We start from the raw sequence: 15666 nt of genomic DNA on the forward strand, positions 1-15666 counted from the left end.
TTGATGGCTGAGTAATATTCAATTGTATATATGGACCACATCTTCTTAATCCAGTCATCTGTTGAAGGGCATCTCGGCTCCTTCCACAATTTAGCTATTGTGGACAATGCTGCTATGAACATTGGGGTGCATATGGCCCTTCTCTTCACTACGTCTGTATCTTTGGGGTAAATACCCAGTAGTACAATTGCTAGATCATAGGGTAGCTCAATTTTTAACTTTTTAAGGGACCTCCACACTGCTTTCCAAACTGCCTGTACCAACTTGCATTCCCACCAACAGTGTAAGAGGGATCCCCTTTCTCCACATCCTCTCCAACATTTGTTGTTTCCTGCCTTGTCAATTTTTGCCATTCTAACCGGCATAAGGTGGTATCTCAATGTGGTTTTGATCTGAATTTCCCTGATGGCTAATGATTTTGAACATTTTTTCATGTGTCTGTTAGCCATTTGTATGTCTTCATTGGAAAAGTGTCTGTTCATATCTTCTGCCCATTTTTTGATTTATTTGTTTCCCGTGTATTGAGCTTGAGAAGTCTTTGTAGATCTTGGATACTAATCTTTATCTGTAGTGTCATTTGCAAAAATCATACGTTATCTCAGAATTAAGTTAACCAGAGACGTAAAGGATCTATATTCTAGAAACTACAAATCACTCTTGAAAGACATTGAAGAAGACACAAAAAGATGGAAAAATATTCCATGCTCATGGATGAAGAATAAACATAGTTAAAATGTCTATGCTACCCAGAGCAATCTACACTTTCAATGCCATCCCGATCAAAATACGAATGACATTTTTCAAAGAACTGGAACAAACAGCCTTTAAATTTGTTTGGAACCAGAAAAGGCCCCGAATCGCCAAGGAGTTGTTGAAAAGGAAAAACAAAGCTGGGGGCATCACAATGTCGGATTTCAAGCTACACTACAAAGCTGTGAACACAAAGACAGCATGGTACTGGCACAAAAACAGACACATAGACCAATGGAACAGAACAGAGAACCCAGAAATGGACCCTCGGTTCTTTGGGCAACTAATCTTTGACAAAGCAGGAAAAAGCATCCAGTGGAAAAAAGACAGTCTCTTCAATAAATGGTGCTGGGAAAATTGGACAGCTACATGCAAAAGAATGAAACTTGACCACTCTCTCACACCATACACAAAGATAAACTCCAAATGGATGAAAGAACTTGATGTGAGACAGGGATCCATCAAAATCCTAGAGGAGAACATAGGCTGCAACCTCTTTGACATCGGCCACAGCAACTTTTTTCATGACACATCTCCAAAGGCAAGAGAAACAAAAGAAAAAATGAACTTGTGGGACTTCATCAATATAAAAAGCTTCTGCACAGCCAAGGAAACAGTCAAAAAAACTAAGAGGCAGCCCACAGAATGGAAGAAGATATAAAGTCTATTTCTAAGCAAACAGTATTACAAGGGATAAAGAAGGCATTTCAAAAGACAGCAGAGCAAATCCGAATGTTTATATGCTTAAAAAAACCACCTCAAATTACACGAAACAAAGACTAAAAGAATTTAAAGAGAAACAGACAAATCCACAGTTATAGTTGGAGGTTTCAGTACTCCTCTGTCAATATCTGATATCACAAGTAAACAGGAAACCAGCAATGATATAGTAGACTTAACATTAGCAATCAAATTTAATTGATCAGTGTTAACAGAATATTCCACCAAACAAGAGCTGAATATACCTTCTTCTCAAATTCACATAAAATGTTTACCAAAGTAAGGCCATATTCAGGACCATAAAACAAGTCTCAATAAATTTAAACAGCTATTACTAAAGCAGGGCTTGAAAAGAAATGTACAGCACCAAACATTTATATTAGGAAAGACAATACAAGGGCAGAGATATTACATAAAACTGTCAAAAATCCCAAGACAACTGCAGACCAATATCCACTATGAACACAGAGGCAAAAATTCTAAATATAATTTTAGCAGATCAAATCCAACAATATTTTATAAAGACAATATATTACGGCCAAGTGGGTTTATCCCAGGAATGCAAAGTTGGTTTAACATTCAAAAATCAATGTAATTCACCATATTAAACTATAAGAGGAACACCACACGATCGTTTCAGGAAAAGCATTTGACAAAATCCAACACCTATTTCTTTTAAACTCTAAGCAAACAAGGAAGAAAAAGGAACTTCCTCAATCTGATAAAAGCCATCTACAAAAACCTACAGTTAACATAGTTAATGCTTTATCCCTAAGATCAAGAAAACAAGAATGTATATTCACCACTTATATTCAAATTTGTATTCGAGATGCTGGCCAGTTGCAGTAAGGCAAGACAAAGAAATAAAGGTACCCAGATTGGAAAGGAAGAAGTAAAACATACAAAATCTCATGGAATCTAAAAACAACAACAACATAACCTACCAGAACAAGTTTAGCAAAGGCAGTGGGATACATAAGGCAATATAATTCCAATCAAAATCTCAGCAAGTATTTTTGTGGAAATTAACAACTTGATGTAAAATACACATGAGAATGCTAAGTTCCAAAAGAAGTCAAAATGAGAGAAGTTGGAGGATTAACACTATCTGATTTCAAGACATAAAGTCACAGTAATCAAGACAGTACCATATTGGCATTAAGACAGAAAACAGATTAGTGGAATAGAGTAAGTCTAGAAATAGGCCTATATATACAATAACTAATTTTTGACCAAAGCTCAAAAGTGCTCAAGTGAAAAAAGGATACCCTTTTCAACAAATGGTACAGGAACAATTAAATATGCATATTCAAAAAAAGAATTTTGATCTGTACTTTGCTCCATATACAAAAGTAACTCACAATGGATCAGACCTAAAAATAGAACTTAAAACTACAAAACTTGGGGCGCCTGGGTGGCACAGCGGTTGAGCGTCTGCCTTCGGCTCAGGGCGTGATCCCGGCGTTATGGGATCGAGCCCCACATCAGGCTCCTCCGCTAGGAGCCTCCTTCTTCCTCTCCCACTCCCCCTGCATGTGTTCCCCTCTCGCTGGCTGTCTCTATCTCTGTCAAATAAATAAATAAAATCTTTAAAAAAAAAAAAACTATAAAACTTATGTAAGAAAATATGATTCAAGTTGTGTGACCTTGAATCATCAAAAGCACAATCCATAAAAGAACAATTTCAAACTGGACTTCATCAAAATTTAAAACTTACGTTCTTCAAAAGATACTATTAAGAGAATAAGCTACAGACTGGGAAAAAAATATTTTAAAAGCATGTATCTAATAAAAGCATATATCTGATAAAGAACTCATATCCCAAATATACAAAGAACTCTTAAAATACAAAGATACGAAAGCAAACCACCTAATTTTTAATAGGCAAAAATTTCAAACAGAGAAGATACATCAATGGCAAATAAGGACATGAAAAGATGCTCAACGCCATTAGGAAATGCAAATTAAAAATACAAGATACAAATACCGGTTGGAATGGCTAAGATTAAAGACTAACCATACCAAGTATCAGCAAGGATGTAGATGAACTAAAAATTTCATACACTGATGGTGGGAATGTGAGAAAGTATAGGCCCTTTGGAAACAGTTTGACAGTTAAATGTGCACCTATGATATAAACCAGCCATTCCAATCCTAGGTATCTGCCCAGGAGAAATGAAGCATATATCTATGTATACAAAGGTTTGTATAAATAAATAATGTTCACAGCATTTCATAACAAAAAGCGAATAAACTATAACATATCCACACAAAAGAATACTACTAATCAATTAAAAATGAACTATTCATACACATTACAACATGGATGAATCTCAAAATAATTACTAAGTAAAATACTCCATTCAAAAAAAGTACATACCATATTATTCCATTTCTATAAAATTCTAGAAAATGCAAACTAATCTATAATAACTGAAAGCAGATCAATGGCTGCCTGGGGATGGAAAGGGGATAATGGATATGTTCATTTTCTTGACTTTGGTGATTATTTCACAGATATATACATATGTCAAAATCTATCAAACTGCACACCTTAAGTACGTGTACTTTATTATGTCAATTATATGTGAAAAAAGCTCTTAGAAGTTGTCTCTGTGGGGCGCCTGGGTGGCTCAGTCAGTTAAGCATCTGCCTTTGGCTCAGATCACGATCCCAGGGTCCTGGGATAAAGTCCCGCATCAGGGTCCCTCCTCAGTGGGGAATCTGCTTCTCCCTTTCCCTCTACCACTGCTCCCCCTGCTTGTGCTCTCTGTCAAATAAATAAATAAATATCTTAAAAAAAAAAAAAAGAAGAAGAAGTTGTCTCTGTTACTACCCTTAAAGCCAGTGGTAGTATACATCTTGACTGAACACAAAAGGGGGCTCTTCCAGTAATTCTTTTGTAGCTGATGGCCAAAAGAGCTTCCAATAATATAGTGAAGGGCACACAGTGTCCATAGTATACATTTTCAACAAACTACTATTCTATTTCATTCCATTAAGAGAGAAGGATACTTTGGCTCCCATTAATAAATTGAATGAAGAGATTTCCCACTCTAAACCATAAATCAGGTATCTACCCTAAATTAAATTACATTACAGGTTAACTAAAAGGGGGCTAGTTTGAGAATTTAAATCAGAAATGGTAGTTTTAGGGGCACCTGGGTGGCTCAGGGAGTTAAGCATCTGCCTTCAGCTCAGGTCATGATCCCAGGGTCCTAAGATCAAGCCCCATGTCTTGGTCAGGCTCCCTGCTTAGCATGTGGTCTGCTTCTCCCTCTGCCTCTGTCCTTCCACCTCCCCTACCCGCCCACCCAAATAAAATCTAAAAAAAAAAAAAAAAAAGGAAAAAAAATGGTAGTTTAATTTGCCTTAAAAAAAAATTCTAAAATTCAGGAACAATTTAGGGAATTTGGTGTATTAAGAAAACAAATCTCTAGGGGCGCCTGGGTGGCACAGCGGTTAAGCGTCTGCCTTCGGCTCAGGGCGTGGTCCCGGCGTTCCGGGACCGAGCCCCACATCAGGTTCTTCTGCTATGAGCCTGCTTCTTCCTCTCCCACTCCCCCTGCTAGTGTTCCCTCTCTCGCTGGCTGTCTCTATCTCTCGAATAAATAAATAAAAAATCTTTAAAAAAAAAAAAAAAAAAAAAAAAATCTCTAAAGCTATCCGAGCCAGAAGAAAACTTTAGTACAACTTTAGTTTAAAGATCAACTCCTCCAAAAAAACTTGAATACTTTTGTTAAGTAATTTTGATAAACAAGGAGCAAAGACTAGAAAATAAACATTCTTAATATGAGTAAATTTCGATTATGGCATATATATATATAAATGAATGGTTGAGCTCATATAACTGCAGAGAAAGAAAAGCCAAGCAACCTCACTCACCTATTTTGCTCCTCCAATTTAGCCAGGAGTTCTAAGTCGTCTGGACTCAACTGTGAAGGGGAAGATGGTGAAAGGGCTGGCGTGGATAGTGTGGTAGATGAGGATGTAGTGTGTAATGAGGCAGATGGACTTGCCACCTGACTGGCCATCTGACTGACTGTATGTGATACTGTGTTCTTCACCCATGAGAGAGTAGAACTCAGCTTTTCTGCAACCTTGTCTGTCGCCACCTATGGATAAAAATGAAAGTTGAATATATTTTAGTTTTATTGCATTCATCACCAAGAACGTGATAACCCTGCTAAGTTTTACTTAATAACCACCATCACAATATTTGCTTTGAGGTGATAAAGGTAAAACTTACTTTAGCAACGATCATCCTAACACCCGACTTTTGGAAAATATTTCAGTTCTGCAATATGAACAAACTAGAACAGCTTTTTCCAAACTACAGGCTAAAATCCATCAAGGAGTAATAAAATCAGTATGATAGGTAACGCCAGCATTTTTAAAAATGAAAAAGAACAGAAAGTATCAGTGTAAATAAATACTGTCTTATGAAATTGTTGTTTCAGTTACATATACGTATTAAAACTATGTACTACCTATAATATATTTATGGGTATATTTAGTTGGGATATTAAATGTATTCTGTAGTCAAAAACATCTGAAAGTGAAGGAATTAAAACATGTCCATTGAGCGATGAGGATAGAGAAATGCTGCAACATGACTAATAATTCAACAAAAACTGGGGTTGCTTAGCCTAAATAAGATGTATGGAGACCCATGATACGTGTCTCCAAACAGCTAAAGAATATTTTTATAGAAGAGGGACTTCTGCTAGAGGAACAAAATTATGATAAATGGTTGAGTTAATAGAGTAGAAGAGATGCAAGGCACAATTTTCACATAGTTATAACTATTCAGAAATAGAATGGGATGCCTAGAAAGAGTAGACATCCCCACCAATGGCTATAATAAAGCAGCTACTGTAAGAGCCAAATGTCAGAAGTTGAAGATAACTTTCTGTTTTAAATGGGCAACCAGAATTTTAAAAACCCTTAAGATCCCTCCTATCTCTAAGATTAAGTGAATTACACATATGTCCATAAAGTCTTCATAAATTATGTCCATCTCCTAAGCAGGTATGTATACAAATTCAGCTGAAAAAATAGAATATACATAAATAATATTCAAACATGGCATTATCACTTCACTAATGAAAAATGTAATAGCCATATTTGAATACCTATATAAAACTAAACATTCTTAATAATACGAGTTTACAAAATAAGGTGTTAATAGGCTTTTTAAGGGACTTTATTTTCTAAAAACTATCATGAAAAGATCTTCTTGACTGTGAAATACTTAGATATATAAAAGCTAAAAACTATGACATGCTTTCATGTGCTTTGAGAAGATCTTAAATTTTACGTCACAGGTAAATGGCTAAAGCACTGCAAATTATTTTTGGATTCAGCACAGTCTCAGCTAATCTTAGTTATATATAGCAATTCATACACACAGAACTTAAAATACTGAGGCATACAATCCCACCAAGACTATTTTAGCAAACACTATTCTCCTCATGAGTTGCCCAAGGCTTTTTTTCTCACCTCAATACATCGATGACTCTCTCTCTTTCCCTCTGCCCCCACTTCCTCCACCTCAACCCAGCAGGATACTTTGATGTAAGGAAAGGATAAAATGGAAAAGGAATTCTAAGGTCATAGTTAAGCAACTCAATATGAGGCTGGAATTTCTAGGACAAAAATTTGATTACAAGTGCTAAAAAGGCCAAAAGTTTTATTAACCTTAGAATACCTCTCATTTTCAGGAACTCATTTTAGAATTTACTTCTCTTGGAAACAGTATTATAGAAGGGATAAGGGGACTCTTAATGTTGAGGGAAGAATCCCTAAGAAAGACAAGCAGGATACAGTATGGGACCCAAGGAGAAGAAGCAAGGGGCAGATCATTTAGGCTTCCAGGCAAAAGTAGTCCTCACCAATGTATAGACCAGCAGCACAGCTCCTCAGGGCAAAAAGCCAGACAGGAACCAAAGAATAGGAGCCGTGGTAGACCACAAGATAGCCTATTGTGACTTGTTATCCTATTGATCTTTCTACATAATTACAACCACAAATTCAATTATCAAGATGGCACTAATTGGCATCCCCAAATCACAGTAAACAGAAAACCCAACACACAAAAATTACAGAAAAATGTTACCTCTTATTAATACCAACAATTAATTTCAAATATGCTTACAACTTTCAAAAATTAATACTTCACATTTCCATTACATAAAAGTTCTCTACCAGAGTTAACTGTAGGAAAGGCAAAAGATTCCTACTATTTGCTTTCATTTATTAAAACAAATAAATTTATCATACCCCTTCTGCACACCGTAGCAACAGGCTTCCATTTAAAGAGTTTGGAATAACCAAGAGCACAATCCTGACATCCTTTCAACTTTGCTGAAATTCAGCTGATATGAGATTCATTTAGAACTACTGAAGGCTCAATAACTCAGCTTCATATGTTAAATACTGAAATATAACCGGAGTATTTAATTGGAGTTGCATTTTAATAAAGTTTAATATTCATGGTTCTAGAAATCCCATTGGACTGATTTATTTTTCATATATCATCATGTTCTATTTTTCCTTTAACTCTACAGTACTTTTCCAAATCTCCACCCTGTCACCTCTAAACCTCCTTCCCTCATCCTATGGTAAACTGAGGTCATGAAGACATAGTAAATCTGACAATGCCATTACATCACAAAGTTCCTGTCTACCTCATAGAGGGGTTATGCATTTATTTTTATACATGAACATACTCTAAAAAGGTTAAAACCATCATTAAAAATGCTTAGTAATCAGGCACAAATGACCACATATTGTAGACTCCACTTATATAAAATGTTCAGAATAGGCAAATCCAGAGACAGAAAGTAGATCAGTGACTTCAAGGGCCTAGGGGAATGACTGCTAATGTACATGGGATTTCCTTTTTGAGTGACAAAAATGTTCTGGGATTGGATTGTGGTGATGGTTACACCATTTTGTGAGTATACTAAATGCCACTGAACTGCACACTTTAAATGAGTGGATGGATTTATGGTATGTGCATTATCTCAATTGTAAAAGGGCTTAGTCAATCTCAGGAAACTACATAATATATGATTCCAACCATACAAAAAAAAAGGCAAAACAATGGAGACAGTAAAAAGATCAGTAGTTGTTAGGGGTTGGGAATAGGGGAGAGATCAACAGGCAGAGCACAGAGGGTTTTTAGGATAGTAAAAATACTCTGTGTAATACCGCCATGATGGATATTCGTCATTACACATTTGAGCAAATCCATACAATGCACAACAAACACTAAGAGTGAACCTAATGTAAACTACAGATTTGGGGTGATTATGATGTGCCAATGTAGGTACATCACTCTGGTGGGGAATGCGTGTTCGGGAGCAGGGAGTATATGGGAAATCTCTGTACTTTCCACTGAATCCTGCTATGAATCTAAAACTGTTCTAAAACAGTGAAATCTTAATAAAATAAAGTTCAATAGGAATCTCAGTTATTACTATAATATTTGAATAGGATCTCTCATGAAAACAATCATGGTTTCTCTACTGCTCTGTATTTTATTATTATAAGTTATAAGGATGCTCTTAACTCCCCAAAATGACTATTTTTATTTTTTTTAATTTTTATTTTATTTTAATTCCACTGTAGTTACCACACAGTGTTATATTAGTTTCAGGTGTACTATATAGTGATTTAACAATTTTGTATATTAGTGTTTATCAAGGCAAGTGTACTCTTAATCCCCTTTACCTATTTCACCCACCCCTCAACCACCTCCCCTCGTAACTATCAGTTTGTTCTCTACAGTTAAGAGTCTGTTTGGGGGGGGAGGGAACCTGGCTGGTTCACTCAGTAGAGCATGTAACACTCAATCTCAGGGTCATGAGTTCAAGCCCCATGTTGGGCATAGAGCCCTACTTAAAAAAAAAAAAAGTCTGTTTTTTGTTTTGTCTCCGTTTTTTCCTGTTTGTTTCTTAAATTCCACGAGTGAAATCATATGGTATTTGTCTTTCTCTGACTTATTTCACTTAGCATTATACTTTAGCTCCATCCATGTCGTTGCAAATGGCAAGTTTTCTTTTTATGGCTGAATAATATTACATTATACACACACACATCTATCAATGGACACTAGGGCTGCTTCCATAATTTGGCTAATGTAAATAATGCTGCAATCAACGTAAGGGTCCATATATCCTTTTCAGTTAGTGTTTCCGTATTCTCTGAGTAAATACCCATTAGTACGATTATTGGATCATATGGGAATTCTAATTTTCATTTTTTTGAGGAACCTCCATACTGCTTTCCATAGTGGCTATGCCAGTTTGCATTCCCATCCACAATGCAAGAGGGTTCCTTTTTCTCCACATCCTTGCTAACACTTGTTTCTTGAGTTTTTGATGTTAGCCACTCTGATATGTATGAGGTGAATTTCATTGTGGTTTTGATGTTCGTTTCCCTGATGATGGGTGATGCTGAGCACCTTTCAATTTGTTGGCCATCTGTATGTCTTCCTTGGAGAAATATCTGTTCATGTCTTCTGTTCATTTTTAATTGTATTACATGTTATCTGGGTGCTAAATTGTGTTAAGTTCTTTATGTATTTTGGATACTAACCCTTTATCGGATATGTCATTTGCAAATATCTTCTCCCATTCTGTCAGTTGTCTTTTAATTTTGTTGATTGGTTCCTCTGCAGTGCAGAAGTTTTTATTTTATAGTCCCAATAGTTTATTTTTGCTATTGTTTCCCTTGCCTCAGGAGACATATCTAGAAAAAAATACTGCTATGGCCAATGTCAGAGAAATTACTGCCTATGCTCTCGTCTAGGATTTTTATGGTTTTAGGTCTCACATTTAGATGTTTAATTCCATTTTTTGTGTATGGTGTAAGAAAGTGGTCCAGTTTCATTCTTTTCCATCTAGCTGTCCAATTTTCCCAACATTATTTGCTGAAGAGACTTTTCCTTATTACATATTCTTGCCTCCTTTGTCAAGAACTAATTGACCACAAATCATGGGTTTATTTCAGGGTTCTCTACTCTGTTCCATTGTTCTATGTGTCTGTATTTTGTGCCAATACCATACTATTTTTTTTTTTTAAGATTTTATTTATTTATTTGACAGAGAGATACAGACAGCGAGAGAGGGAACACAAGCAGGGGGAGCCGGGAGAGGAAGAAGCAGGCTCATAGCGGAGGAGCCTGATGGGGCTCGATCCCATAACGCCGGGATCACGCCCTGAGCCGAAGGCAGACGCTTAACCGCTGTGCCACCCAGGCACAATTTTGATTACTATAACTTTGTAGTATATCTTGAAATCTGGGATTGTGACATGTCTAGCTTTTTCTTTTTCAAGACTGTTGTGGCTATTTGGGGTCTTCTGTAGTTCCTAATTTTAAGACTGTTTATTCTAGTTCTGTGAAAAATGCTGTTGGTATCTTGATAGAGATTGCACTGTATCTGTAGATTGCTTTGGGTAATATGGACATTTATCAGTATCTTCGAATTCATGAGTATGGAATTTCTTTCCCTTTGTTTATCTCATCTTTAATTTCTTTCACTGATGTTTTATAGCTCTCAGGGTACAAGTCATTCACCTCCTCCGTTAAATTTATTCCTAAGTATTTTACTATTATTGGTACAATTATAAATGGGATTATTTTCCTAATTTCTCTGCTGCTTCATTATTCGTGTATAGGAATGCAAAGGATTTCTGAATATTGATCTTGTATCCTGCAACCTTACTGAACTCATTTATCAGTTCTAGTACTTTCTTGGTGGAGTTTTTAGGTTTTCTATATATAATATCATGTCATCTGCAAATAGTAACAGTTTTACTTCCTCCTTACCAATTTGAATGCCTTTTATTCCTTTTTTCATGTCTGATGCTACAGCTATGACTTCTAGTACTATGCTGAATAAAAGTGATGAGAGTGGGGGTGCCTGGCTGGCTCAGTCGGTAAAGCATGCAACTCTTTATCTCAGGGTTGTGAGTTCAAGCCCCACACTGGGTCTGTTCAAACTTTCTATTTCTTCTTGATTCAGTTTTGGGAGGTCATAGGTTTCCAGAAATTTATCCATTTCTCTTAGGTTGTCCAATATGTTGGCATATAATGTTTCATGATATCCTCTTATAATCCTTTCTATTTCTGTGGTATCTGTTATTTCTCCTCTTTCATTTCTGATCTCTCTCTCTCTCTCTCTCTTTTTTTAATGACTCTAGCTAAAGGCTTATCAATTTTGTTGATCTTTTCAAAGAACCAGCTCCTGCCTTCATTGATCTGTTCTACTGGTCTTTTTTTTTTTTTAAAATCCATTCCATCATCCTGTATCTTTTGACTGTAGCATTAAGTCCAGAGTAATAATTGATAGCTATGTCTTTATTGCCACTTTGTTACTTGCTTTATGGTTGTTTTTTGTAGTTCTCTGTTCCTCTCTTCCCTTGCTCTCTCCTCTCATGATTAGTTGGCTTTCTTCAGTGATATACTTGGGTTCCTTTCTCTTCCTTTTTTCCATACCTATTACTGGTTTTTAACTTGTGGTTACCAGTCAGTTTGTATGTAACATCTTCTACATATAGCAGTCTATATTAAGTTGATGATCACTTAAGTTTGAACCCATTCTTTACTCTTCTCCCTCCCAACCCCCACCATGTTTTAGTTATATGGTGTCATACAGTACATCCTTTTATTTTGTGAATCCCTTGACTGATTTTTCAGATATACTTATTTTTACTGCTTTCGTGCTTCCTACTTTTCTTACTCTTACTTATGACCTTTCTTTCCACTCAAAGAGTACCATTTAACATTTCTTGTAGAGCTGGTTTAGTGGTCAGGAACTCCCTTAGCTTTTGTTTGCCTGGGAAACTCCTGATCTCTCCTTCTATTCTGAATGATAGCCTTGCTGGATAGAGTATTCTTGGCTGCAGATTTTCTCCTTTCAGCACTTTGAATATATCATGCCACTTCCATCTGGCCTGCAAAGTTTTTCCTGAAAAAATCTGCTGATAGTATTATGGGGTTTCCCTTGCATGTAACTGTTATCTTCTGCAAATTTTAAAACTCTCTATCACTATTTTTGCCATTTTAAGTATAATGTGTCATGGTTTGAACTTCCTTGGGTTGATTTTTTACTCCCTCAACCAATAACGTATAACAAAAATGATTACTGAGACTGACTTTTAGAACCCAGCCACCAAGCTGCTGAGAAACCTAAACTAGCCCACACAGGGACCACACAGAGAAGTCAAGTACAGGCATTCTGGCTAATAGCCCAGCTGGGGTCCCAGCATCAATCACTAGACAGGAATGGGAATACAGTATCAAATGATTCTAGACCCTAGATGAAGAATCAACCCCAGCCTCTGAGTCTTCCCAGCTTCTCTGCTTCACAGGCATTTTGAAGCAGAGACAAGCCCTTCTCCCAATGCTCTGTCCAAATTCCTGACCCACAGAATCCATGGACGTACTAAAGCAATTATTTTAAGCCATTAAGTTTTATGGTGGTTTGTTATACAGCTATAGTACCTGGAACAGTATCATATTATCTCACAAAATTAAAAAATTTAACAATACTTGAAATGAAACCATGAAATTAAAGTATAAATTATTAGTAAAGACATCATTCTGAACTTGTTTTTGAAGGGATCGAGGGCTCACAGAGTTGAGAAATAACATTTTTTTACCTGTAGTGTGATATAAGTAGATACAAGGACAGTACATGATGAAAAAAAAAGTAGACATTAGTACCAGAGAATTAGATTAATGCTTCAGAGGCCTGAGGGTACAGCATTTAATTCAATTAGGAAAATTTATCATTGATTTGTGGCTCAGAGTCAAATGCATTTAAACCACATCATTACTTTTCCACTGCTATTAAAACGGCATTTTGATTAGCATGCTAAAGCAATGCCAAGAAATAAGAATTTCAAGGAAGCCTTTTAACAAGTAGGCTATTTTCTTAAAGAATCTTGTTTTTTGGGGCATGTGGGTGGCTCAGTCGGTTAAGCATCTGCCTTTGGCTCAGGTCATGAACCCAGGTCCTGGGATAGAGCCCAACATGGGGCTCTCTGCTCAGCGGGAAGTCTGCTTTCTCCCTCTCCCTCTGCCTGCTGCTTTGCCTACTTGTGCTCTATGACAAACAAATTTTTTTTAAAAAATCTTGTTTTCTGAGTGATACAGGATATAATTAATTTGAAGACTTTATTATGAATATTTATATTTTCACTAAGAGACCAAAATAAAGTAGAAACATTTCAGTAAAGATATACAAAAGAGCTTAAGCAGTTTGTAATTAAATTTACATTTCAAAAACTTGGGTCACAGCTATTAAAAGGAATGAAGTACTGACACATTCTTTAACATGGATAATCTTGAAAACATTATGCTAAGTCAAAGAAACCAGTCACAAAATACCACATATGATTCCATTTATAAGAAATGTCCAGAACAGGCATTATCTATAGACAGAAAGTTGATTAGTGATTGCTTAGAACTGCGGAGAGTGGAGGGACAGGGAGCTATAGCTAAAGGGTTCAAGGTTTCTTTCTGAGGTAAAGAAAAACCAATGACTTGTACACTTTAAATGGAAAATTGTATAGTATGTGAATTATATATCAAGGAAGCTGCTTTTAAAAATTTAGGTATGAACAAATTTTTCCATAAAATAACAGAGCAGATTATGATGCACGGAATCCTTGACAATCCTCTTCATCTCTAACCAAGTTTATATTTTTGAACATGCCCACTTTAAAACCGTCTGACTTGCTCCACTCTGGACTGGTTGCTGTCTACCCCTGGTGCTCAACTGTCACCTGGGGATCTCCCTTCACCGTGATAAAGGTATTTCCTTCACCTCTCTTTGGGTTGGATAATATTTCCTAAACACCTTGTCTTTCTTCCTTTTTTTTGATATATTCTCTCATTTTGGTGGGATACCTCCTCTCATAGCTTCCTGAAAGGTAAATTTAAGACAATGCCTATGTGACAATACCTTTACTCTACTGTAACACTTGAAAATTTGGCTGCATTATAAACCAAATTAGAAATAATTTTCCCTCAGATTTTTGAAGACATTGCCTTCAGTTGCCTTTTACCTTCCATTATTTTCATTGAAGAGTCTGAAACCACTCTAATTATATTAATTATTCTATTTCCCTTCACCTCTGGGAACTTCTCCCTCTTCTCTTTGGTCCCTTAATTGTTAAAGTTTGCAATGAAATGCCTTGATGCAAATATTTTTTTAATTTTATTTTATTTAGCACTTTGATGGGCTCTTTTGTTTTGTTTTGTTTTTTTATAATTTATTATGTTATGTTAGTCACCATACAGTACATCCTTAGTTTTTGATGTAGTGTTCCATGATTCATTGTTTGCCTCTAACACCCAGTGCCCCATGCAATATGTACCCTCCTTAATACCCATCACCGGCCTATCCCAATCCCACACCCGCCTTCCCTCTGAAGCCCTCAGTTTGTGTCCCAGAGTCCATAGTCTCTCGTGGTTCATTCCCCCTTCTTTTTACCCCCCCTTCATTCTTCCCTTCCTTCTCCTACCGACCTTCCTCCTATTTCTTATGTTCCATAAATGAGTGAAACCATATGATAATTGTCTTTCTCTGCTTGACTTACTTCGCTTAGCATAATCTCCTCCAGTCCCGTCCATGTTGCTGCAAATGTTGGGTAATCATTCTTTCTGATGGTTGAGTAATATGGAATGAATGAGTTTTTTTTTTAAATTTTTTTTATTACATTATGTTAGTCACCATACAGTACATCCCTGGTTTCAGATGCAAGGTTCGATGATTCATTAGTTGCGTATAACCAGTGCACCATGCAATACGTGCCCTCCTTACTACCCATCACCAGTCTATCCCATGCCCCCACCCCCTCCCCTCTGAAGCCCTCAGTTTGTTTCTCAGAGTCCATAGTTTCCCACGCTTGACTCCCCCTTCTGATTACCCCCTTCTTTATCCCTTTCTTCCCCTACCGATCTTCCTAGTTCTTATGTTCCATAGATGAGAGAAATCATATGATAACTGTCTTTCTCTGCTTGACTTATTTCACTTAACATTATCTCCTTCAGTGCCGTCATGTTGCAGCAAATGTTGAGAACTCGTTCTTTCTGATAGCTGAGTAATATTCCATTGTATATATGGACCACAACTTCTTAATCCAGTCATCTGTTGAAGGGCATCTCGGTTCCTTCCC

The 15666-nt window shown here is 36.5% G+C and overlaps 1 protein-coding gene across 11 annotated transcripts in view; it reads right to left on the reverse strand.

Moving 5' to 3' along the window:
* Positions 1 to 15666, reverse strand: part of EVI5 (ecotropic viral integration site 5) — a 201917-nt gene that overhangs the window by 150515 nt on the left and 35736 nt on the right. For 10 of the 11 annotated variants that reach the window (XM_034653905.1, XM_034653901.1, XM_034653904.1 and 7 more), the window contains one exon: positions 5356 to 5585. The exons of the other annotated variant lie outside the window; for it this stretch is intronic. In XM_034653905.1, the coding sequence (XP_034509796.1) occupies positions 5356 to 5504 (149 nt within the window). In that variant the 5' untranslated portion in view covers positions 5505 to 5585. The remainder of the gene's footprint in view (positions 1 to 5355; positions 5586 to 15666) is intronic. 11 annotated transcript variants of the gene reach the window in all.

Source organism: Ailuropoda melanoleuca, chromosome 2 (assembly GCF_002007445.2).
Source record: "Ailuropoda melanoleuca isolate Jingjing chromosome 2, ASM200744v2, whole genome shotgun sequence".
In the NCBI taxonomy this organism is placed as follows: Eukaryota; Metazoa; Chordata; class Mammalia; order Carnivora; family Ursidae; genus Ailuropoda; species Ailuropoda melanoleuca.